Source organism: Argiope bruennichi, chromosome 4 (genome assembly GCF_947563725.1).
Source record: "Argiope bruennichi chromosome 4, qqArgBrue1.1, whole genome shotgun sequence".
In the NCBI taxonomy this organism is placed as follows: Eukaryota; Metazoa; Arthropoda; class Arachnida; order Araneae; family Araneidae; genus Argiope; species Argiope bruennichi.
Window position 1 is genome coordinate 32,078,863 of NC_079154.1, and position 25,570 is coordinate 32,104,432.

At 24.8% G+C, this 25,570-nt stretch overlaps 1 protein-coding gene across 1 annotated transcript; it reads left to right on the plus strand.

Moving 5' to 3' along the window:
• LOC129965530 (CCR4-NOT transcription complex subunit 3-like) lies at positions 1-25,570 on the plus strand. Its single transcript, XM_056079504.1, has 16 exons — positions 1-329; positions 1,571-1,638; positions 2,714-2,788; positions 3,847-3,936; positions 4,095-4,223; positions 8,252-8,347; positions 9,695-9,941; positions 11,171-11,292; positions 13,094-13,167; positions 14,994-15,133; positions 16,041-16,414; positions 18,918-19,029; positions 20,390-20,609; positions 21,149-21,278; positions 22,735-22,860; positions 23,834-25,570. The coding sequence occupies exons 1-16, from the start codon at positions 305-307 to the stop codon at positions 23,930-23,932; spliced, it is 2,127 nt and encodes a 708-aa protein (XP_055935479.1). The 5' UTR covers positions 1-304; the 3' UTR covers positions 23,933-25,570.

A 25,570-nucleotide genomic window follows, 5' to 3' on the forward strand; every position in this document is an offset into this window, starting at 1 on the left:
TTCGTAAGCTGCGAAACTCGACTTGTTTATTGAATTATTTTGAATTAACCAAGTTTTCAGGTTTCTTTATAGTGACCAATGTTGCATTAAAAAATAACTATATAGAATTAAAAAATACATACTATATCAATTATCTTTAAAGCATTTACAATTGTTTTAATATTCGAATTTATTCTGAAATTTCCTGTAATCAAGACGAGAGCATCGAAATTTTATTCGCATATACCTGATATTTGACAAGTTGGATACCTTAACAATAATATTTTATTATGAACCAAATACTTTATACTGTTATTTTGTAGTCATGGCTGATAGAAGAAAACTTCAAGGTCCGTATAAAAGTTTATCAAGAATATGTGCATTGAAATTATGTTTGCGTCTGCAACGTAATCTATTATTTTCTTGCATTTATTGAAAAAATTTACACCGAGTATGCTTTCAATTAGATGGTGTAGTTTTTTTGTTAAAATATGATTCGAGTTCAGTTATTAACAGTTTTCTCCCTTTCTTATGAAGTAATTTAACAGTTTGTTTTATTTCTCAATTTTATGATGCAAGGCAACATTAAAATCTGCAATTTCTGTATCATTTGTACTCATTTTCACTGTATTCTTTTAGCTTGTTGCATTTTGAAAACTTTCGTTTATTTCATTTTTTTAATGGAAACTTGTTATGTTTCCAACAGGAAATGGCTTTTGAAACTAAATACTTCCTTTGTTCTAATTCTTAAAAAAAATTTATTCTGTTTAGTTATTATTATTTGATGAATATTTTTCACATAATTTTCCTTGCCAAAGAGTTGACTATGCACCAGATTTTATTTATTGGACAATAAATATTAACTTCTAACTTGAATATTTATTATATTATATGCCCAGACTAAATATTTTTTCTTATAAATTTATTTCTTAAATCAATGGATTTTAAAGTAAGAAATGCTCTGCATGGAATTCTTTGTAAACTAACTTTTTTATTTCATTCTTTAATTAATTTTTAAGATTGTTTATTCAGATTTCCTTAATTAAATACTAATAACAAGGCAAAACTTCATATTGCTTGAAAAGTTCTGATGCTCAATTGATTAAATCTGAAAAGAAGTACCATTACTAACTAATGGATTGTTATTAAATATTTGTTTACCTAAATAGTTACCAGAATTTTTTAGTATTATTAAATATAAAATGAATATTTTAATAACATAGTATTTAAATTGAAAGATTTTAGTTCATCCGGTGCATTTAATTTTGTAGTTTATGTTTATTCTTACTGAAAATGAAGAAAAGATCAAAATCATACTTTTGTGGAGCTGTTAATTTAATATTTCATGAGTATATTTTTTTTGAAAAAGTATTTTTATATATAAGTTAATAAATTTGGTGAAGATATTTTGATGAAAATTTAATACACTTGAATTAAGTATCTTTAAGACAATTAATTATTGGAGAGTAGTGCTTATTTTTTCTTTCTAGTTTTATGTTCTAATTATTATTTTTTTAAAATTTTGTTTTTTCTGGTCTTTTGTATGTTTATTTATTACTAGTTTCTTGAATTTTAAATTTCTTGACTATAGGTGAAATAGAAAAATGCCTTAAGAAAGTATCAGAGGGTGTTGAAGCATTTGATGATACTTGGAAAAAGGTAAAATATATTTTCTGCTATATAAAAAAAAAAAAAAAATTAGTTATCACTAATTTATGCTTTCTTAAAATATTTGATTTTTCATACCTAATTTTTTTTTGTAATTATATTTAACTACTTTTATTTACTATCACATTGTAAATTTTCTGTAATATTTTAAATAATATATAATATGAATAATTCATAAAAATTATTAAAAAAAAATTCTATATGAATTGTATATCTAAGAAAATTATTATTTTGAATTTCAGTTTACATAATTTAAACTGTAATTGTATGTTATGAAATCAACTTCAGTATTTTATAATTATTTGGTACACATATTTTTAAAAAATTTGAATAAGGCAAGTGTCATTTATCACAATTTACTATACAGAAGTAATTAGAAGTTGTAATAAGATTTTTGTTTCTATTCAACTCGGAAGTAATAAATCATAGTAAATACTATTTTGTATATCATTATCAACTAAAATCTACAATTTATTATAAATTTAAAGTAAGAGAAAGGACCTGCAATTGTGCAATGTTTGAAATTTTTAAAATTCTTTCATAATTTATGAAAGAATTTTAATTGTGCAATGTAAAATTTTTATCTTTTAAAATTGCAAATTTAAATTTTTAACTTTCTAATATATGTAGTTATATTTTTTTCTCAATCTAGTTACATTTCAATGAATTATATTTGTAACACACAATAAAAAGTAGAAAATGAATTATTAAATACATTTTTCATATTTCTGGGAAATAAATTATCACCAATTTAAATGTATTGCAAATTCTGAATTACTCTTTGTGTGGAATAATTTATTTTTTCAAATATTGTAATATCTTGTCATTTTAGAATCGACAGATTAAGGGTAGGGAACTAGTGTTTTGAAATTTTTAATTTTTCCTTTATCAGTGTTGTAAAAATTGTGGAATAGAAATGGTAAGCAAGTCTAAATTCTATCAAAATATATATAAATTAAACTCATTCACTGTTAACTCATTGAATACTATGTATCTATTTATGAAATAAATGCTGTTATGCCTCATATCTAAGCTGTTTATTAAATTAATTTTTTTTTTTTATCAGGTATATAGTGCTACAAATGCAAACCAGAAGGAAAAATATGAAGCCGATCTTAAAAAGGATATTAAAAAACTTCAGGTATAAATGCATGCTATTTTTTTATGTCTTCACATTAAAATGCTATTTAAGACTAATCCTTTCCTTTATTGAATTTCATAAATTTATAATGTGTTTAATATAAAAATGCATTGCCATACATCTTCAGTTTGACTGAAATTGGATTTTAATTTATCTGTTGCTTGATATGTTTGAAAATGCTTATTATTATGTGATAGAAATTATTCCCACACTATATATTTTTTTAAGGAAGATCTAAAAAAGTTAAAATATATATTTGTGTGCTAATTTTTTTTTTCTAATATTGGGAATAGTAAATCTTATTTTTTAATTTATCTAGTTGATTCAATGGTATAAAAAGTTGGTTTGTCTAGTTGATTCATTGGTATAAAAAGTTGGTTTGTCTAGTTGATTCATTGGTATAAAAAGTTGATTTGTCTAGTTGATTCATTGGTATAAAAAGTTAATTTGTCTAGTTGATTCATTGGTATAAAAAGTTAATTTGTCTAGTTGATTCATTGGTATAAAAAGTTAATTTGTCTAGTTGATTCATTGGTATAAAAAGTTAATTTGTCTAGTTGATTCATTGGTGTATTGGTATAAAGTTATGTCTTCATATAATGGAAAATATTTTTATTTAATTCTTTTTTTTTTCTTCATTTTTTTAACTAGTTGTGAATTATTGTCCTCTTATGTGCTATTACCTTTTCCTGTTTATTTTCTTTTTGTTTAGTTTTATATAAATGATATGGTTTAGATTAACATATTTCAATTTAATTTCCTGTTGTTGCCTAGCCTAATAAAAAAATCAGTATCTTGTAAAAGCTACCTACAAACCATAAACCTTTTAGAATCATAATAAATTGTAGAAATTACCTTTATTTGTTTAAAATTTAATACATTACCAGACAAAATCATATTTCAGAAATTATTATTAGGATTTATTTTCATTTGGTTTCTAGTGCCACATTATTTCATTCCTGATATCTTGGAATAAAAATTATTAATAATTTATTTGCTTTGCTATAATAATTTTGACTGTTCTTCTGATAAACTGATTAAAATTTTTATTCTTTTAGAGATTTCGAGATCAAATCAAAACCTGGTTGACCTCCAGTGACATAAAAGATAAAAGACCTCTTCAAGATGCTCGGAAGCTTATAGAAACAGTACTGTTTTATTCTTCTTATTTGTATTGAATGCTCATTTTAGATTTTCTGCTCAAGGCTTTATATGTATTCCTCTTCTGATATCTGAAAAATGTTTGATTATTTAAATTGATTCATATGTTAAGGTTTTATTATTTCAATTTCTCTTTCATTAATAGAGGATGGAAAAGTTTAAAGTGGTAGAACGTGAAACAAAGACTAAAGCTTATTCTAAAGAAGGTTTAGGTGCTGCACAAAAACTTGACCCTGCCCAAAAAGAGAGAGAAGAAATTACTACATGGCTTACAGTAAGTTTTTGTTAATATTATCTTATGTTTTTATTCACTTTTCTTGGATTGTATTACTGCCCTGTACAAATTATAATATTTTAATTTGTATTAATTTTAGTTTTCAGACTGATATTAGATTGTTTTTAAGTATAATTTTTTTTGAAGTTTTTTTTGCACATATTTTTTATTTTATATGAATAATCTATTGGTACAACTTTTATGAATAGATATATTAGGACATACTATAGCTTTCTTGAAATTATCCAACTAATATTTATTAAATATTTTATATACTCCTTGTGATATAATAATTTATGAACTATTTTACTGATATTTGCAAATGGTTTAGTACTTTTTTTCATTTTGGAATACAGCTATAAATCAATTTTTTTAATCCTCCCTCACTTTTTTTTTCTCTTTAAACAAAGAATAATTTTATAAGACTAGAATTAAAAATTTTAATTGCAGTTATTAATTTATAATTGGTCCTTGCCTCTTTCTAAAATTTAAGTATAATTGTAACCAAAAATAATTCACATCTCCCCTTGTCCAATATGCGGTTATTATTGTCTGACATATGGTCAGTTATTTTTCTGTTGAAAATGGGAAGAATGACAAATTCATTTTTTGCTTTATGACATTTCTAAAAGAGCATACTGGGTCATTTTCAAAATTCGATGCCATTTGTTGTCCATGTGAAACACATTTTTTTTACAAGATGTTATAAAGTTTAAATGATTTTTCTTTTTACCATGCTTTTTAGCAGGCAATTTCCAGTGGAGAAACAATAAAATTAAAATAATTCATCTAATTTTTTATTTTTTTTTCTAATAAAGAAGTTGAGAGGAAACAAAAATTCAGCTGTCCAAATCATAAAACTCAATGTGTTTTGCTGCATTACTTTCCAAAAATTAAAATTTTTATTCTGACATATTTTTTTATTGTGAAATATACTTTTAATTATGTTATAAAGAAGGTTTTAATAACCTTTTAAGAAGAATAGATGATTTTTACCATTTAAATACAGCTGTCCAGACATTAAGTCATGTCTGTTACCATACAATATTTTCAACATTTTAAGCAACAAGATTGAAATTTTGAAATGACAACACTTGTATAACAGTGAAACATGTTCTAATAAAGAAATGCAAGCAGCCATCTTGAATGTTTGATGTTTGATTGAAGAAGCTGAAGCCTTTTTGTGTTAAGTATTTTTATTGCATGTCATGTCTGTTACCTTAATATTTTATATAAAATATATTTATTTATTAATTTATTCAACTGATTAATTTAGATTTTTAGGTTTTTAATTTTAATTAAAATTTATTTTCATGTTTTTATGGAATTATTTAGTTTCCTTAATTTTTGTACTTTGAAATGTCATGTCTGTTACTGGTCATGTCTGTTACTCTATATAGTAACAGACATGACAATCTTGGTAACAGACTTGACATGTTTCAAGATTTGAAATATGGTTCAATTTTTGGGTTTGTTTTGTTTAAATTTTAGTTGATATTTTAGGAAGAATTTTTTAAGGGTGGGGGGGAGGGAATAAATGTAAGTTCTTACTTTTTAAAAGCGCATGTTTGTTTTTCATTTTTTCTCTTATCTTCTTTGTTTTTTATTATCACATTGTATTTACTGAATTGATTAATGTTTGCAATATTATCAAATCATTTGCTTTATTAAACTTTATTTCTGAAAATTACGTGTGCAAGCATGCTACAGAAGTGCAGGCATTTCATTTCGGAGGATCGAGAAAGCAGGCAACTCTGCATACTGGCGTTTTATATCTAAGAAACCAGCATGAACCAATTTAATTCTGCACAATTTCCGAATGTTACGACCATGGTCCTGCAGCAATTTGGGCTCACCTTCAGCCAATATTCAACGAGCTTAAGAGAATTTCCCCCGAAGTTGAAATTATCCACTTTTTTTCTGATGGCCTTACCACGCAATATCGGCAGAAGAAAATTTTCTTCCTTTTGAATGAGCATATAGCAAATAATGGTTATAAGTATGGATCATGGTCTTTTTTTGAGGCTGGTCACGGCAAGGGTGCTGCTAATGGAATAGGGGTAGCCATTAAGAGAGCTGCTGACAAAATAGTTGCACAGGGGACATATATACCCGATGCAAAAACTCTGTTTAATGTTTTAATAAATAAAACAAACATTCAGCTTCATTATATCTGTGAAACAGATGTAGAAATGTTTAAAAAAATAATTCCATCTGATATTCCGGTTTTAAAAGGAACGATGAGCGTACATCAAATTTTTTCTTTTGGGAATGACTCAATGTTTTTTATTGATTTAAGCTGTTTCTGCAGACAGAAAAATGTCTGTGACTGTTTTACAGTTAATGTATTTGCATTAAAAGAAAATGAACAAGAAAGAACAGCCATGACAATAAATAATGCAGAAAATAATTGTAAATCTTTTTCTTCTCCTTTATCCAACAATTTTCAACAAGATATTCAAGAAGGAAGCTTCGTACTTGTAAAATTGGAGGATAAACGATCGATAAAATATTTCGTTTAAAAAATAATCGACATCCAGGACAACAATTTTACAGTTAAGTATTTAAAAAAAGTCAGGAATCATGCAAAGTTCTTTTGAGAGGATGATAAAGAATATAATATTGAAGCAGAGGATATTGTAATGAAACTTCCAAATCCAAATCTAACTGGATGCTCTTTTTGCCAATTATAATATTTGATGTGGATCTCTCCAAATATGATGTTGAATAAATAGCATTGTAACTCAAGAAAATACTAAAAAATAAAATGTGTATACATGTTCCAATTCTGTGTCTGTGAATTTCAAATAATATATACATATTTTTTTTTATTTTATAGTAAAAAGTTATGTACTAAAAGAGAAACACATTTTAGCTTAATTCTATCTTTCAAGCTTTACATCAAAATTTGGCTCCTGAATTTATGTCATGTCTGTTACTCAGTGTCACGTCTGTTACTTTGTGTCATGTCTGTTACCTTTTCAAAATTTTCCTTAAAAAGTTTAAATTGACATAATATTGCTACAATTAGAGTTGCATATTAATTGACTCTGCCTAGTATATATAAGAATGACAGACATTTTGCATTAATTGTTTTTTATAGTATTTTATATTAAAAAAATCCTTGTAAGAATTCTATATTAGTAACAGACATGACAAACAAAAGTATAAAAATACCATAAGAAATATTTTTTTATTCGAAAGTCTTTATTATATGGGTAAAATGACTCGATACTTATATTAAATATAGCTTTACATTATTGTACACTGAACTTAAATACTAAAATTACAAGAAAAATGTCCGGTAACAGACATGACAATTTTCATCATATCTGACCAAAAAAACATCAATTAAAAATATATAAAAGAAAAAAATGTATCAAAAATATTCAAGTAATATACAGAAATAATGTCTGTTTAATAATATTAAAAAAAATTTACTAATTAAAATTTTTTTTATTTTTGTCTTTTTAATTTCCAAATGGCACCGAATTTTGAAAATGACCCTATTATTGATTTTTTTCAAGGAAGTGGGTTGGGGTGAGTTGATTAATTTCATCAAAATGAATTACCATTTAATGCATAGCATCAACTTTGTATCATTATTATAGCCTCCCTATAAAAGCTTAACACTATTTGAAAATAAAATTAAATGTAAAAGCTTTGTAAAATGCTAGTTTCTGCTAAAAAGATTTTCTTTTTTATTATGCAATTATTAAAAAGATAGAACAGGCTCAAGAGTTCATTTATTTTTAAAATCATGCTAATTATTCTTCAGTACAAAGATAAATTATTTGCAAAGAACTCTTTGATAGATAAAATGATTTTTAATAATAAATTTTAATAATTTCTGGATAAAATAATTTTTTTTAAATAATTCTAGATAAAATAATTATTTAAAATTATTTCCATTGTTTGTGTTTTCATTTTATTTAGTATGGGTTTTGTTCATGAATTATTTAATAACTGTTTAATATTTGTGTATGTGTATGCATAAGAATTTTGACATTTTTTTTTTTTTTTTTCAGAATTGCATTGAAACTTTAAATATTCAAATAGATAAATTTGAATCAGAAATGGATACAATAAATTTTAGTTTAAAGAAGAAGAAAACTGATAAAGAGGTACGGTTTTTTCCCCACTTCTCCCTTTTACATATTTAAACTATAGTAACATTCTCTGAAATATTCAAATTGCATTAACAGGCAAATGAAATAAAAATTTTATATAATTTTTTTGTTTTTGCATTGAGAAATGTATCAATTCTGTCTTATGATGATTACATCGTTCAGTAATTATACCATTTATATTCATTATTATATCTTGTATAGTATTTTGTGTTTGAAACTTTGGCTTTTAAAAATTGTGATAGAAACATGTGGACTGATAATTGTTTATTATCTTTTAATATCTAAGTGAACATTTATGAGGCTATTTTGATCAATGATGTATAGTATGATTAAATGAATTTCAGTGAGAAAACATTGCAAAGATCCTTATTTTAAGAAACTAACAGTAAAAAATTATTCCTATGATAAATAACCAAGACTGTTAAAAAGAAAATATAAACTAAAAAATAATATAAAATTACTTTACATGCTTTTTAAATTTTAATATTTTGCATAACGACATGAAAATATTTCTTACAACAAGGAAAGAGATTTTAAACAAATAGAATGCATGGATTTTGAGTGGATATTTAGACTATAGATTGATAGAAGTATTGCATAATGAAATGTTTTTAAATTTTTGAAGATATCCAGAATTTTTCTATGAAAACTTTATAAAAAACCTTGTAAAACTTTTTTTTTCTTTTTCCTAATAAAGTTTTTTTTAGCTCTGAATTTATTCAAAATAATTAATGTTGTGTGTGTTGATTTTGAGTAACATAATATCAAAATCTTCGAGTCCAACACCAAATTCATATTGTATGAATTCTTTTTTTATCATTTAATTAGAATTGAATTTCTTAACTTTCACTCAGTTCTCATAATCATGTTGTGGAGAATGAATAAATGTGAAAAAGTTTCAGCTCAGTTGTAGGGATGCTGTTTTTATGTTTTACAGTGATAAAAAAAGTGGTTAATTTTGTTACTTGCTGATTCAAAAAGCCATAAGCTAATTTCGTAATATTTGTTACTAAAATATTTGAAAAATTAATTTTTATTCTCTTTTTTTAAAATTAACTTCAATAGATAAAAAACATTTATGAAGAATGTTTGAAAATTATACATTTCTACAAGTAATAAAGTTGTCATTATTAAATTCAATACTTGTATGCAGTGCATAAAATTTTTTAAATTTTTTGCGTATTAATTGACAAAGTACTGCTTTTGTATTTAATTCTCACTAAATATAGCAAGGGATGTTCCAAAATGTAATACTGAATATATAAAAATATAAATATAATATATAATGAATGTCTCAACCTATTTATATAGTTAATGGAAGTATTATTTTTCTTTTTTCAGAAGCAAGATAGATTAGATGACTTAAAAGAAAGACGAGAGAAACATAAATATCACATTAATCAACTCGAAGCACTGTTGAGGATGCTCGATAACAAAACTGTTGAAGTTGATCAAATAAAGAAGATTAAGGATGATGTGGAGTACTATCGTGATTTCTCACAAGATCCAGATTTTCAAGAAAATGAGTTCATATATGATGATCTTAATTTAGAGCATATAGATGATTATTTGGCAAAGCAGAAAGCTTGTAAGTAGTGTGACTTTTATTTCTTTTTTTACAATTAAGTAGATTTAAAAGATTTTATTGTTAATTCTTTCAGTACTTCTGAAAAATGAAATTTATGTTGTCATTTCATTAAAAAATTCATAATACACATTTAATGATTTTTTTAGGCTAAATTGAATTTAGGCTAAAAATATTTTTAGACTGAATTGAATAAACATTATATACTGATTAATAAATTTTGTATATTATGTAGTTTCTTTAAGGATAGCACCTCAAAAATTTTCTTTTTGTTGGATTGTATTTTTTCATACAAATTCTCGATCACATTAAGATCATCTAGAAATCATGCAATGTTTGCTTAGGAAATATTAGGTCTCCTTTCCCTGATTAGGTGAGATATGAATATAAACATGAAAATTGTATCTTAAAATATGAATTGGGTTTCATAAACACATTTAGAATTATATAATTTATCCAATATATTATGATTTGAATTTTATTATTGCAATTAAGCTAAGAAGAGGTAATATGTAAATGATGTAAATTTTATTTTTAGTCATTTAGGTGCATATTAGTAATAATGATAATTACATTATTATAAAGCAATTCAGTTTAAAATTTATTAAATTATCAGAAATCAAAAATTGATTTTCCTACCTACAAATACTAGAATACAATCATAATATTTGTAAATCTGTTATCCTTATTAAAAGCAAATTGTTATAAAAATACATTTATATGTGACTTTTTCAATTTTTTTTAACATAAAAGTGTGATGTGTTGAAAACATTTTGAAGGAATACTTAGAATAGTTTCAATTAAAATTTTTAAATTTCTTTAAATGTCTGTTCAAAACATAGTATCTTAGCTTTGATATTATTCATCTTCGTAAATTATAAATATAAAACTGTTTACTTATTCAAAATATTGATAACAATCAATTGTGATATTCAATTGCTTGATTTATTCTAAACAATATATCTGTGGAAGAAAATGTTTCTTTTCCAGTAGCTGCTGGTAATTTCATTTGAAGTGATTAAATAAAAGATTTAAATGAACATTTCAAGCATAAATCCTTTACAATTAGGAGTTCTTATTTTCACTATTTTCTAATTCTATGTAAATTCTACTGAAATCAGAGAATTTAATGTAAATCCACTTATACATAAACCTCCATTTTTTATTTGTATTTTATAAAGCTTTATCATTTTTGACGGACATATATTAATTCCAATGAAAATTTTTACTAGCTGTTGATTCAAAGAATGCTACAATAGAAGAAGAAAATTCAACTATTACTTCGAATTCTCCTACCTCTACTACTTCCAATTCTCGAAGCCACAGTCCATGCTTAGAAAATCATTCCTCAGAAGTAAGTTATTTAAAATTTTCAAATTCTATATCTGATTCTACATATTTTTGTAAACTTGAATGTAAACAGTGTGGGGATATAGCGATAAAGACTGTTATCCCCTGGGTGTCAAGAGACAACAGTTAATGGATATCAAAGTATTTGAGAGTGATTTTATGTATACATTCTGGTATAAATTTTATGCAAGTTAGTATGATTGTTTACTAAGCGTATTATATCAATTGTTAGAGTATCAAATTATTGTTATCTGCAATACAGATAATATAAAATTTTCTTATTATATTTCAGTTGTACATTGTTCAATAAGTCAATGATTTTGAAACTTTTTAAATTTTGTGCCATATAAATGAGAATACAAAGCTGTATGCAAAATCCTGAATATTTTTCTATTGCAAATTGGTGCCTCTTAAATTGAATGTATATAATGAAAAAAGAAAGCATTTTAATTTTATATTAATTTTTATTGATGATAATAATATAAATTAATATAAATTACAGTCTATTTTGCTAAATTATATATAATGATAAGTAATGTCAAATATTAAAATTTATTATCAATGAGAATTAAGTCTGTTATTATGATGAGGAATACTAATGAAAATAAACCTCTTTCATTTTAATTAATCATGATCAGGACTTAGGCTTTCCATTGAAATTAATGGAAACTATTTCAAATTGCAGCTTGTACTATATTGAAATCTGAAAAACTCTAGTTTCACAGAAATCTGATCTATTAAAAATCAAGAAATATTTCATCATTTTTTCAAAAATGTTTTTATTCATTTTTCCCCTCAAAAAAATTGCATAAGTTGTCTTTTTTCATTTCGTTCCTGAGACTTCTAACACATAAAATATCTAATGATATTTTTCTTTAAAATTAACATGATCTATAGGACAGTGTTAGAAAGTAAAGAGATTTTCTAAATTCTCTGTATTGTGGGTTTTTTTAAAAGTTCCTTTGCACTATTTTTCTGTTTAATTTGTTCCTTAGTATTTCATTAATAAAGATTAAAAGGAAATATTAAGAAATGTAATTTTGTATTATTTTAAATCTTTTGTTTAAAAATTCTACAAAAATGTGATATGCCTTCCAGTATTCATACATATTCCACAGTTTTGAGAAGCTTCTCTTAGTAGTAGTAATTTCAATAATTACACACTAAAAATTGTCATTCTAACTTTGATTTGTTTTTTATATAGATTATTCTTAATTATTATTTATGTGGAATGATATTGAATAAAATTTTTTAAGTAAAGCAATGTGCTGTTTATATGGAATTCCTTTTATGAAATAATTCAGACAATTTCTGCATTGCTTTTGAGACAAGATGTTTAAAAATTACTGTAATGGCTGAAAAACTTTTTATAAGAGAAGAATTGATATAACTTGTCATCAATAAGCATATAAAAATTACTTATTTTATTGAAACATTTTATGTATAATTTATTAATTGCACTGTGTGAGATATTTTAATGCAAAAATTATTTTATGTTGAAATTATTATAGTAGCTTAAATTAACTTTGATTATAAGAGTTTAAAGCTGAGTTTGTTTAAAAACAAATTAATATCAAAATTGCTACGTGTTGCTTGTTGTAATTCATGTTGGTATAATATAGTCAAAAAACATTAATATTTTATTTTGATAAAAGAATTTTTATTATATATTTTTGATTAATTTCTGAGTAGATTTCCATTTTGTTTGCTATGAAATGTATTTCACTTGGTTCTGCAAAAGTGATATTACTTTACCATTTATATTGAATTAAAAAAAAATCCATTCTGTTTTGTGAAAATAACAGGAAAGTAAAGCCCCAGAGCTGAATCTCTGTTCGAATAATATACACCAACCTCCTTCTCCTACTTCTGTTAGCAAGTGAGTACTGTTTGTTTATTCAATTTGCCGTTCAGTGAAAAAAAAATGTTTAGTCAAATATACATTTTTTTTTCTTTTATTGTATGATTCTTGATTTATTTACCTTTGTGATTAATTGCATATTACTTACTTGCTGAGGAAACTTGTTGAACTCCAATACCCTGAAGTTTTTCCCATAAATATAATTATTTTTATTCACAATATCTAAACTAATTAAAAATTAAGTAGCAATTAATATTTTAGCAGCGTGGTAAGAGAACTGGAAAATTAGTTATATTGTAAAAAAGCCAGGAAATTTTATAAATCTGAAAAATCGGGGAAAAATCATAAAAAAATTAAAAATCAGGAAAAATTGCCAATGAGAGCATTTTGCATCACGCAAGTGCATGGTAGGCGATTTCACACAATCATTTCTCTGTATCCAAAATCTGTCTTCAAAAGAAGCATTAAAATAGCAACCTGGGACAGTTTTTTTCAAGGGTATGGTAACTTTTTGGAATTTCATCATTATAAAAACAGTGTTTAACTGAGGAATGTGACTAACAATAGCATGGTTAATAATTTTAGTTCAACCTCCATTTGCAACCTTGCAATGATATTTTATCATTGTCTCAAATGATATTCATAATTTCCCATGGCAACAGTAATATTAAAAGAGAATTTTCAATCAATAAAGATTGCTTATAGGAAAACATGAAAGAATAAATTGCATTCGAGAATTGTTTATGGCAACATTTAAGCGAATTGGGAATAAGTAATTTTGAAGTGTCAAAATAATTGATTTTAAATGCAAGGAATTAATGAGCCAGCTATAAAGAATACAAAGAGAAGAAATGAAAGAAAAGCAAGAAATTAAGCAAAATTTTGAAAAAAGAGAGAGAGAGAGAGAAAAAAAAAGAGCAGTTGTTTAAAAACTTCAAAAAAATTCTGAAGCAGCTCAAAAAGAGAACTTAAGAGTTAATTAAGAAATTTATTATATGCTTCAAAATTTTGCAAAAATGCTTTCAGAATTTGTAAGTCATTTAAATCAAGAATAGTTGTTTTAAACTAATTTTTTTTTTTAGTACTTTAATAATTGATGTTTCAATTTTGAAATTAATAATTATGTTTAATTTTTTGCATTTAAATGTTGCAAAATGGCAAGCAGTTGCTGTTTGTTACTGGAGTTATTATCTGTAAATTAGTATCTTAAATTGGGTATTATTTATAATAATAAATGGATTTTACATGTTTATTTATAAAGGCTTAATTTTTTTAATAGAACAATTAATTTCTTATGGTTTGTTAAAGAAAAAAAAAAAAAAAATTGAAGTAATATTTTGACAGTTTCTCTAGTTTAAATCTTTGCTTAAATATATATTATTAGGTACATATAATTATGCTATTTTTCTATATATATTGCAACATGTTATTCTGTTACTTATATTAAGAGCTCTAATTAATTATTGAACTGCTTTAAAGTTTTGACAAAATTCACAATTATCTTTAATTTAATATAACTTGCATTGCAAAAAGCAGTTTTAATGTTACTTAGAATTCTTATTCAGTTTTAGAAGCAAAGTATTTTTTAATGTTTCTAGTATTTTATGTATAGAGAATGCAATATATTATTTATAATGATATATTGTTCTGTATGTTCTTTGGTAATGAATGTTTGATTAAATGTCCACATTTAATTCTTCTTTATAGAATTTACTACTAATATATTTATAACTGTAAAATAATTTTTTTAGATGTTCTTTGAAACTTATTTTTTTGATTAAAATATAAATTTGCTATGTTATTTTTTTAAGCATTGTTATCGTATTATTTCAATACTATTCCAGAAACAGCCTTTCTTCAGAAAGCAACAACCCAGCTACTTCTCATGTGAATTTTCACAACAGTCAACCTGTGATAAACTCGCAAACATCTTCCACTCCATATGCTGCAGCTGTTTCTAATTTGCCAAACAATCATTATAAAAGTAAGGAATCCATGTAAAAACTTGAAATATTATTAGTTATAATTTTCTGTTTACTTTTATATATATATATATATATATATGTGTGTGTGTGTGTGTATGCAGACATAAACTTTATTTTTATAAATTTCTTATTTCATGAGATTTACTAATTCTCTTTTTTTATTCCTACTTTTATAAATTACTGACCATCTTTAGTGATCTGCTGGGTTATCAAAATTATTCATCATAAATAATTTATAATTTTTTCTTAATATCTTCCTCAACAAGGTAAATTGATGGAGATGCAACTTCTGTTATTTTGCAACAGTGTCTAAAAATGTATGAATTACGAAAAAAAAAATTCATTGTTGCTTACTTCTGAAGCTAAATCTTAACTATTTAATACAGAATTAAAAATAAATAAAACATTTTATTAAAAAAATGCATTAAACAGAAATTTAATCTATAATTGGAAAAAATAATGAAAAAATAAATAAATAAGCTGAAACATATCCCAGTCATCAACAATGAAAAAAAATTCGGAAAAAAATTTGCCTAACATAGCAATTTGGTTCCTTGGGAAAAAAATAGTCTGCACAACTCAACAACAACAAAAAAAACAACAACAACAGTGAAGCTGGAGGTTTGAGTAATTATAAAATTATTTTTAAGACATAGTCAATTTGAATTTTTTTTTTTTTTTTTTACCATTTCTTAATTTGCAGATTAAGTAATTGAAATAAATATCTGACTGCAATATTTTCTATTTTTCTTTTATGTTTTAAAATTCACATTGAAATATACCTATAAAGCAAATATTTTCATACTAATATAATTATTTAATCAAACACAGGGATGACCATAGAAATAGAGAAAAAAATGTTGTTCATTTTTAAGTATTCATTGTTTTGTTTTATTTCATTTCTAGTGTCCAGCAATCATGAGAGTACATGGTCATCATCCAATTCTTTAGATGAAGAGCTCAACAATGATGTAAATACGAAGCCCTTTCATTGTACGAATTCATCAGATGCACTTCATAACAACACCAATCACGTGTCAAAATCATCTGTGCCTGTGAGCAATTCGTGGACAGATTCCAACTACAATAGGTATCACTTCCAAGATACTGAAACAAGAGTACACCATGACTCAAATGATCAGTATGTTTTTAACAATAGTGATAATCACCTGCTCCTGGGCAATGAATCTAGTAAAAATGTAGTTTCCTCTGTAAACTGCCAAAACAACACAAGATCTTATGGTTCATCTGCTCCTCTTAATGTTTCTTCAAATACTGTGGTAAGTTTGAATTGAAAATAACTTTTTCATCTTTTTCTTATGTAATACAATATGAACTATTTTGCTAAATTTTCTAAGCATATAATTGTAAATCAATAACCAACTGCAAATTCATCACATTACTTTGTACTTTATAATTTATAAAATTTTGAGAATCATAAACATATCTTTTATGATTATTGATCTGTATAACTCACTACTAAAAAGGCTAATTGTGATTGAGTACTTTTTATGATTTAGAATAAAAGAAAAGGTTTCATTTAGTTAGATGTTCATTTTTTTTAAAGAAATTTGTAAGAAATAATTCTGTAGATCTGGGTTTCTATAATTATCTGTCAGAATTCAACTTAAGATTATGTGCACAATTGCTTGGGCTATGTAAATTTTATGCAAGTTTTTTATTTTAATTCTAACATTACTAAGTAAAAATTGTTTTGAAATTTGACTTCATTATAACATTTGAAAAAGTTTTTATTTTAATTCTACCTATAAAAGATGCTTTAAATGAAAGAAAACTCTAATGTAGATTATAATCTGTCAAAAGATGGCTCTTACTGTGGGTATAATATTTCTGTAAGTAGATAATGATACTTCATTTAAGCCCACACTTAAACTGGAATTTGTGTTCCAATGCATTATTTTATTTTAGATTAGCTTCATGTTGGATTCTAAATCAGTATGTAAATGCTCATTTCATTTAAAAATATTATTAATTTTATAAATATCTATCCAATTTAAACAACTACTATTTTTATTTAACAATGGAAGTGCCGAGTCAGAAATGTAACCTGACAGTAACCGAAGAATTTTCCTTTTCTGGAATATGATAAGGAAAAAATCATCTTTTGCTTATATTTAAATATTTAAATCAATTTTTTTTTGTTTCATTTAATTCTAATTTCTTTTGACCTCTGCCATTTCCATGTTTCATTTCTGAATAATATGTCACAGAGACTTATAATGTTTTAAAAGCAAAACAGATCATATCAAACATACCCTTAAAAAATTCAAAAGAATGCAAACTGATTTCTAGCAATTTCGTGATAGATCGACTACTTAGTTTTTTTTTTATTTTTATTTCCTTAAGTTTGTACCAAAGCGCCTTATTGTTGTTCTCATGTCCAAGAATTTGCAAAAAAAAAAAAAAAAAAAATAGTAAGAAATAATTAAAAACACCCAATACACTTAAAAATATATAACTCAATACACTAAAACCCTAAAAACATTCAATAAAACTTTAAAACACACGAAAGAAAAATTTTAAATGGTGTTTTTTCAAACTTTATGTTTTTTTAAACGTTTTGTTAAAAGTTTTAACAAACTTTATGTCAAACTTTATGTTAAATGGCTTCTTAAAGGTATGGGAAAGCACTCTTTAATTGATTGCGCTTTAGGAACACCAAGAAACCTTTTAGAAAAGTAGCTTATAAAACAGCTCATATTTGGCTATAAAAGCCATATTGAGGTTTTTGATTAGGCAAAAGTTTAATAAAGGACTTTTATACATATTCTGATTTGTTATAAGCTTAAAAAAAGTTTAAAGTCATGATATTAGCTATTAGGGTGGCATGAATTTGAGGAGGAGAATGACCATTTGGTCATTGCATAGGCATAGGGATAAGAATTTTTCCATTGTTGAATACAAAGTAGCATTGATAGCTCATAAGCAGATTTGGATGGCCCTTCACTTGAATTAAAAAAAAGTTACATGAGCTTTTCTATGAAGTCTTCAATTATTTTATTTTTGAGGTCTGCGAATAATGTCATTTTTCATGCAATAGTGTTTTGTTATAGTTTCCGTCAAATTTCCGTCAAAGTAATTCTGCATTTATTTACAGAGGTATCAGAAAAAAAAAATTCATATATGATAAACTTTATTTGTAATATTTGATAAGAGAATGGATACTTGTTTTTAATTAAAAGAATTTTTAAAAATCATTATGAGTTTTCAGCAGAATTTGTAATCTCAATAATTAAAAAAAAAAACAAAAAAACATTGAGGTAGAAAGATGATTTTTTTTTCTTATATGAAATGTATAGATTTTTTTAAATTTTGGATGAAGTATATCTAAAGGAAATCTTTGTCTCATGCATGCATATTAATTTGATAACATAAAAAACTTTAAGGGTCAAACAGATGAAATATCTTTCATAGTTTAATGAAATTGCTATTTCTGATTGTAAAATTTAGAGCTATTTGGGAAATTTCATATATAATCTTGTGACCAAAACTATAGATCTGTATTAAAATTCTAACTTTTTTGATTGGAAGGAAAATCTCTAAAATGCATATTTGGTTTTCTTCCTTTTAATACAAAAAACAATATCACTACATACAGAAGTTAGAAAATAGAGGAAAGATTGTCATGATCATTGAGGTTTTGCTGTCTGCCCATATGCTGTACTATCTAAATACTACTTAATAAACAATTATATTAAAAAAAATTTGAAGTTATTTTTGTGCAGTATGTTACATAATTGATATATTGATTCTTAAACTTAGATCTTGGATGATGCACAATCTTCCTTAAAAAATCTTGCTGAAAGAGCTGTTCTGAGCACTGGAATCAGTAATCATATTCATAGCTTGCCGTTTTCAGCAATTCAAAACAAAGGTGAGATTTGTGGATTTGTTCATTATAAACAATAGCTATAATATTTGTTTTTTATTTGATTTGTGGGAAAAATTATTGAAAATATTAGATAATGTGAGTTAATTCTGAAATTAATGTTTTATTTAATTTTTTTGATTAAGTTTTTTTTGGGGGGGATATTACTTTATATGTTTCAATTTGATAAGGCGTTTTAATAAATTTTTTAATTAAGCTAATTTTTAGGCCAAATGGTTTGATCACTAAATGTTTTTGAGAAGAATGTATTGAAATAATGTATACAAATGCTGCAGAATCCCTATATAGTGTGTTTTTAATGGAATCTATAATTTTTAATAGAAATATTTTTTTGTGTATTGAAAAAAAAATTTGTATGTTGGACAAAAATTTAACAGAAGAATTGTTTTACCAATTGTAATAAAAAAAAAAGTATTTATTTCATTTTTAAATAGAGTACAAATTAAATAAAAAAAATTTCACCAATTTAACTATTGTAAAAATTCTCAAAAACCAAAAGTTGCATTTTCAAAAAGTAATTTTTGATCTTTGAAAAATTTTTAGCTTCTGTTCTGTGAATTTCTTTCCTAGTGTAAAGGTTTATGCATTAAAGTTAATTTATATTTCAGATTTCTTGTTGTGAATATTGATTTTAACTAAAATTATAATATAAACAATTTTGAAAATCATTGTTCATATAATAAAATAAAAAAAAAAATGTGAACAATTTAAATCCTTAACTTTTTATATTGTCACTGAAACAGTAATGAAATAGATTGGTAATTTTAGTAAGAAAATGATAAAAGATTGCAATGTATATTATAAAAATTGAAATATCTCTATATATATAATTCTTTTAGGAGATTTTTTCATCAGGAAAAGATTTTATGCACAAAAAGATTATTCAAAATATTTTCAAATTATGTTTGGATAAATATAAGCAGAATACTGCTATTGAAGTATTATATTGATTTCATTAAAATTTTTGTTCAGTTTGGAAAAAAAAAAAAAAAAAACAATTGTAAAATGTTATTATTTCCTAATTATTAATATTTAATCGAATCACTGCAGAGTAATTAAAATTACTTATATAAAAATGTATTTATTTGCTTACAGTTACAGTATTTTTCTATTGTTAACTAGAAAAAGTTTCGATTAATGAGTTTTAATACAGTTTAACTGAATTACCACTTTTTAAAAAGTTAATTTTTAGCAAAGAGTTACTAATTTGACCTTTGCTTGAAGATCTGAAATAATATTAATTTTCATATATTTAAAGTTTTAAATAAACAAAAGGAATAAATATTTCCAATAATCTCAAAACTAACATTTTTAATTGCCGCTGATGAATATGATCTTGTTGCAGGTTCTCAAATAACGCACAATGTTCTTGGAACTACAGCAAATGACCTATTTATGGACTCAACAAAGCCCCTACCATCCATGGGATCTACAAAAATAGATATTAGTCAGATATTTGGAGAATTTCCCCAAAATAGTTTTACATCGGAACAAAAGCAAGCTATGAACATTCTTGAGGTTGCCTGCAAGCGTTTACCTCTGCCAATAGATTCACAGAGATGCAGGTGTGCTTGCCTTGTTATTTTGTAATTTTATTTTGATTCTGTTGGAAATATTGCTCTTTAATTCAAAAGAGCAAAACTTTTTTGCATGCGAATATAGATATTGGTAAGAAAAAAAAAGGTGGTAAAGTTGTCTTTAAAAATTAGAATCAGCCTTACTAAATGATACAGAATTATAGTCAGGGTCTTTTTCCATAGTAATTCTAGGATTGTTTATTGCTTGAATTATTTAATTGGTCATTGATTTTCTTTAGATTTTTAAAGTAATTAAAATAAATTATTTTAGAGATCTGTCCCATCAAAAATGTTATGCTATTTCTGATTGTATCTTTATTCTAGTGTTCAAAAGTTACAAATGCGAGATATGCAATTTCTGAAATCAGTCTAATTTAATTCTAGTTCTAGAAATGGTCTAGTTTAATTGTACTATATTCATTCACTTTACCCTAAATATTTTAATTCATAGTTATATATTTTATATTAAAAAAATGCCATAATAATTTCTATTAGAACCATTAATTTTTATAATCTAATATTTAAAGGCATCTTGGTCCTGGTGCTCCATATCAAACACCTGATTACTATCCATCAAGTGCACCTAAATGCAACACTATGGAATTCTTTCAGCGTCTGTCCACAGAAACATTATTTTTCATCTTCTATTTTCTTCAGGTCAGTTGTCTATTTATTTATTTTTAAAAAATCTTGCATTTATAAATATAATTGTTTTCAAAACAAATATACAGTACACTCCTAAGTATTTGGTTTGCGACTAACCGGCTTCTGTACTTTCAGGCCTAGTTTTCTTTTAACGTAATTAAATGAGAAAGGCTAAGCATTGGAAGCTTGCATCTGCTACGATCCTTTTATGTGTCGGGTACAAAATACAAGTTGTGATAAGAAAAGAGTAGCATTCTGTTCTTTGTTTATTGTTTCATCAGTGTATAATGGACCTCAATTGTTGTACTACTGTTCCTGATTGGTTACTGGTGGGCAAAGAAATGAGTTCATAGAAATCCGGCCTATTCGGCATTTTTATTATCCGGCCTACCCTTCCGCCACATAAGCTGAATACTTGGGAGTGTACTGTATAAGTATTTTCAAAACAAATATATTCGATTTTGTGAGCATGGAACTTTTCTTACATTAAATTTATAAATTTCTTATTATGGATTTGTGAAATTAATGACTGATATGAATTAGTAGATGGTAAATTTGAATCTATTTTATGTGGAGATTCAATGTATTAACATTAAAATACCTTGTAATCACTTTTTATGTTTTTTGAAATGAAGACTGAAATTTAAAATGCATTTAGGGCCAAATTGTAAATTCTACTGGAGAATGAATTACCAGTTTTCAGTCGCTTTTGGGTTTTGCTGCATTTTTGAGATCAATGATACTTTATTTTTGTGGTTGTATCAGTGATATTAATTTAATGGTACCAGGCACCCTCATGCTGCTCCTAATGATGCATAATATATTATCCAGATCACACTTCACAATAATTATGTCATTGACTATGAATACCTGTTCAATCACCTAGTGTGCTTCAAAGTTTGCCATTTCTTTTTTTTTTTTTTTTCTTTTTTTTTTTTAAAACTTTGGCATTTACTAAATAGGTTTTTTATTTTCATTTATTTATTAACCATTTACAACTTTTCTCATCTCTAGTCTTCAAAATTAATTACTGATTTATAAAAGAAGGAAAAGGAATGGTATTCATTTTAGAATTTTTATTTGCATTTTTTGGCAAATGTGAAATCTATTTCTTTTATTGAAAGTGTGAAAGCATGCAAGCATGAAACTTTTCTTTTTATTGAAATTATTAGGTGCCTGAATTTTTCCCCCCATCTTGTTTTGCTTTATGAATGCATGTGTAGGGTAAGTAGGGTCTTGGATTGCATAGATGCTTGTTCAGTCTGGTAAGGATTCATCAAGATAGAGGAATAGAGTGAAGTTGGTGTGGAATATTCTTGAATGACCAGTCTAAATGGATTGGCTGAAAAAAATGGGTGTGTCACCATACTATTGGTGTGGTGTTTGTGACTGACCAGTTTTATCCATTAACCATAGTTATTATAGAAAGTCGCATAAAGACGCATTAAAATTCTGAATCATTTTTCAGGGCACAAAGGCTCAATATTTTGCTGCTAAAGCACTAAAGACAAAGTCATGGAGGTTTCACACCATGTTTATGATGTGGTTCCAAAGACATGAAGAGCCGAAAACTATTACAGATGATTTTGAACAGGTAATAATTAATGTTTTTATCATTTAATTTTATACAGGAAATAAATGTTTCATTCATTTATGTAATATTCTGTTGTAGTACTAGATTGTAATTGAAATAATTTGATTCATTTTCATTTTTAAAATAAGAGATTTTCATCTTTTTATAGTACATCTTTTATAAAAATCTCAATCTATTTTTTTAAAAAAATTGGGTTGTAATTTTTCATATTTTATTACATTATTTGAATATAATCTATAGAAATTGTTCAAAAAAAAAAAAAAAAAAAAAGGGAATGAATTAAGAGAATTTGAACTTCTAGTCTAAAACAATGTGGTATGTTTAGGCTTGATACGTTTATTTTTAAATTTTTAGAATTTGCTCTTCATTACATAGCAGCAATAATGTGCACATAAAAAATGTATTTAATATCATCACAATGTATTTGAATATTAAATTCAAAAACTAAAACAATGACAAATATTGTTCTAAAATATATTTAAAAATAATTTTTTTAATTAGAGAAAACATTATATGGAAATAATTTTAAAATCATTGAAATGCATATTTTTTTAATTATAAAATGGCGAGAAAATGGTTTTTGTACTAAAATATATTTTAAAGCTATTGAGAGAAAGCATTAAAATTTTGTTTAATTAAAAGTCCAGTTTCATTCAAGTTATTTAATATACAGCTACATTCTGAGTTTTCTTGCTTTTTGATTTATTTTCTTTTTTGCTTCCATTATCTCTTTCTGTATATTTTCATTGGTATTGAATTCCTCAAATTAGAAAGTAGACAAATAAAAATAAGCTTTAAAATTAATTTCAAGTTTAAGAGAAAAACAAAACAAAAAACAATGATATTCAACTTTTGCAACAAAAAAAAGAAAGAAAAAAAAATCCCTGAATGAGTTTCTCATTTGTTCATTTTCATACATTAGTATATATTTTATTACAAGTATTGTATTAATTTTTTTATTCAAATTTTTTAGGGCACATATGTGTATTTTGATTTTGAAAAATGGACTCAAAGAAAAAAGGAAGGTTTTACGTTCGAGTACAAGTACCTGGAAGATAAAGACTTAAACTGAATGAGAGGAGTTCATTGTGTGAATTTATTTGGCTTTTAAAAATGTTAAAAGAGTTTTTAAAGCTTCATGAGACTTATAAATACGGAATTATTATTATTGTCTATGCACCAAGACCTGACATCTGTTAAAGTGTATTTTAAAGCTGAAAAATCAAAGTTTTGCTTCAAAATGAATCCATTTTTATTAGAAAATCTGGCAGATGATCACTTTTTATTTTAAGAAATAATATTTTGCTTTGACAGTACTGACAATGTATTTATATAATTATTTTGACCTTAGTTCTATTTGTATCTCAATAAGAAGCATTAATATAATGTAATTGCGGTTTTTATTTATTGAGATTTTCTTATCTTTGAATATAGATATCTTTTGAATATTACCTGTATTTAAGATGTTTGTAGTTAAATTGGATCTCTATTAAAGTATTTTAAATTACATATCTTCAAAGAGTTTTTTAGAATTTTTCAAGCAAAAAAAAAAAATACATTTTATTTTTGAACAGTTGCAGTTTCATTTGTTTATAAATGTAAAATTCTTGCTTCCTGTATTGGAGTAAGAGTAAGACCAGTTAAATTGATATCCATTTTTTTTTCATGTTAGTTGAAACATTTTTTTAAGTATTAATAAAAAAAATTAAAGAATACTCAATGTGATATGAGAATATTTCAGCAAGCTTTTGGATTTCAAAATTGATTATCAATTTAATCATGCATTAATGCATGTTTTGTGCACACACATCTAAATTTGATCAATTTCTAGAAACTTGTTTAAAAATACTCAGTGAATGAGTTATGATTACTTTTGCTCTGAGAATGAGTAAAAGTAAATTTGTTGAGGGGGGAAAAAGTGAAATAATTTCTCAATATCTCTATGAAGTGTTCCTTATATGGTCTTCCTATTCTACCCACGACAAACAGGGTACTATGTACATAAACATTTTTTTATAAATTTTTTCCTTCAATAATATTCATCAACCAAAATTTCTATAAAAAAATTCTTTAATTCCATCCCAACTTTAGATGCTTCTTTCATTACAATGGCACTTTTTTTTTAAATAAAATTTTTCCAAACTATTACAGTATTTAAATTTAAAATAATCAATTATTTAACTGTCGATTACAAATGCATTATTTTCTATGTAATTAATATATATTTTTTTAATTCTTGAAATTCACCTATGTATTAATTTATTTACATTATTATTAATTTTATTTTTAAATTACAAATTTATTAAAAGACCAGTTTCATTTGCATGTTATGAATTTCTCACATTATTATTTATTATATTTTGTAATGTGTTATAAATCAGGAATTAATAAAAATTAAATGAATTAAACTGTTATTTATACTAATTTTTGTCCAAATTTATTTTATACTTTTACGTTTTGTGAATTTAGAGAAAACAACTGTAATTTAGTTTTAGTCCACATGTATATTTGCACAGTGTTCTTATTTTTGTACAGTCAAATTCAATTAATGTTCTGCCAGTGAAATTGTAAAAACTCGGATTTTTCATGGCATATTGTAAATATGAAGAAAAATGCTGAATGGCCAAGACTTTATATAATTTCTGTATTGAAAATAAAACTCATGATGCTAATTTTTTGTCATCTATTTTTTTCTTATTAAATTTTTTCA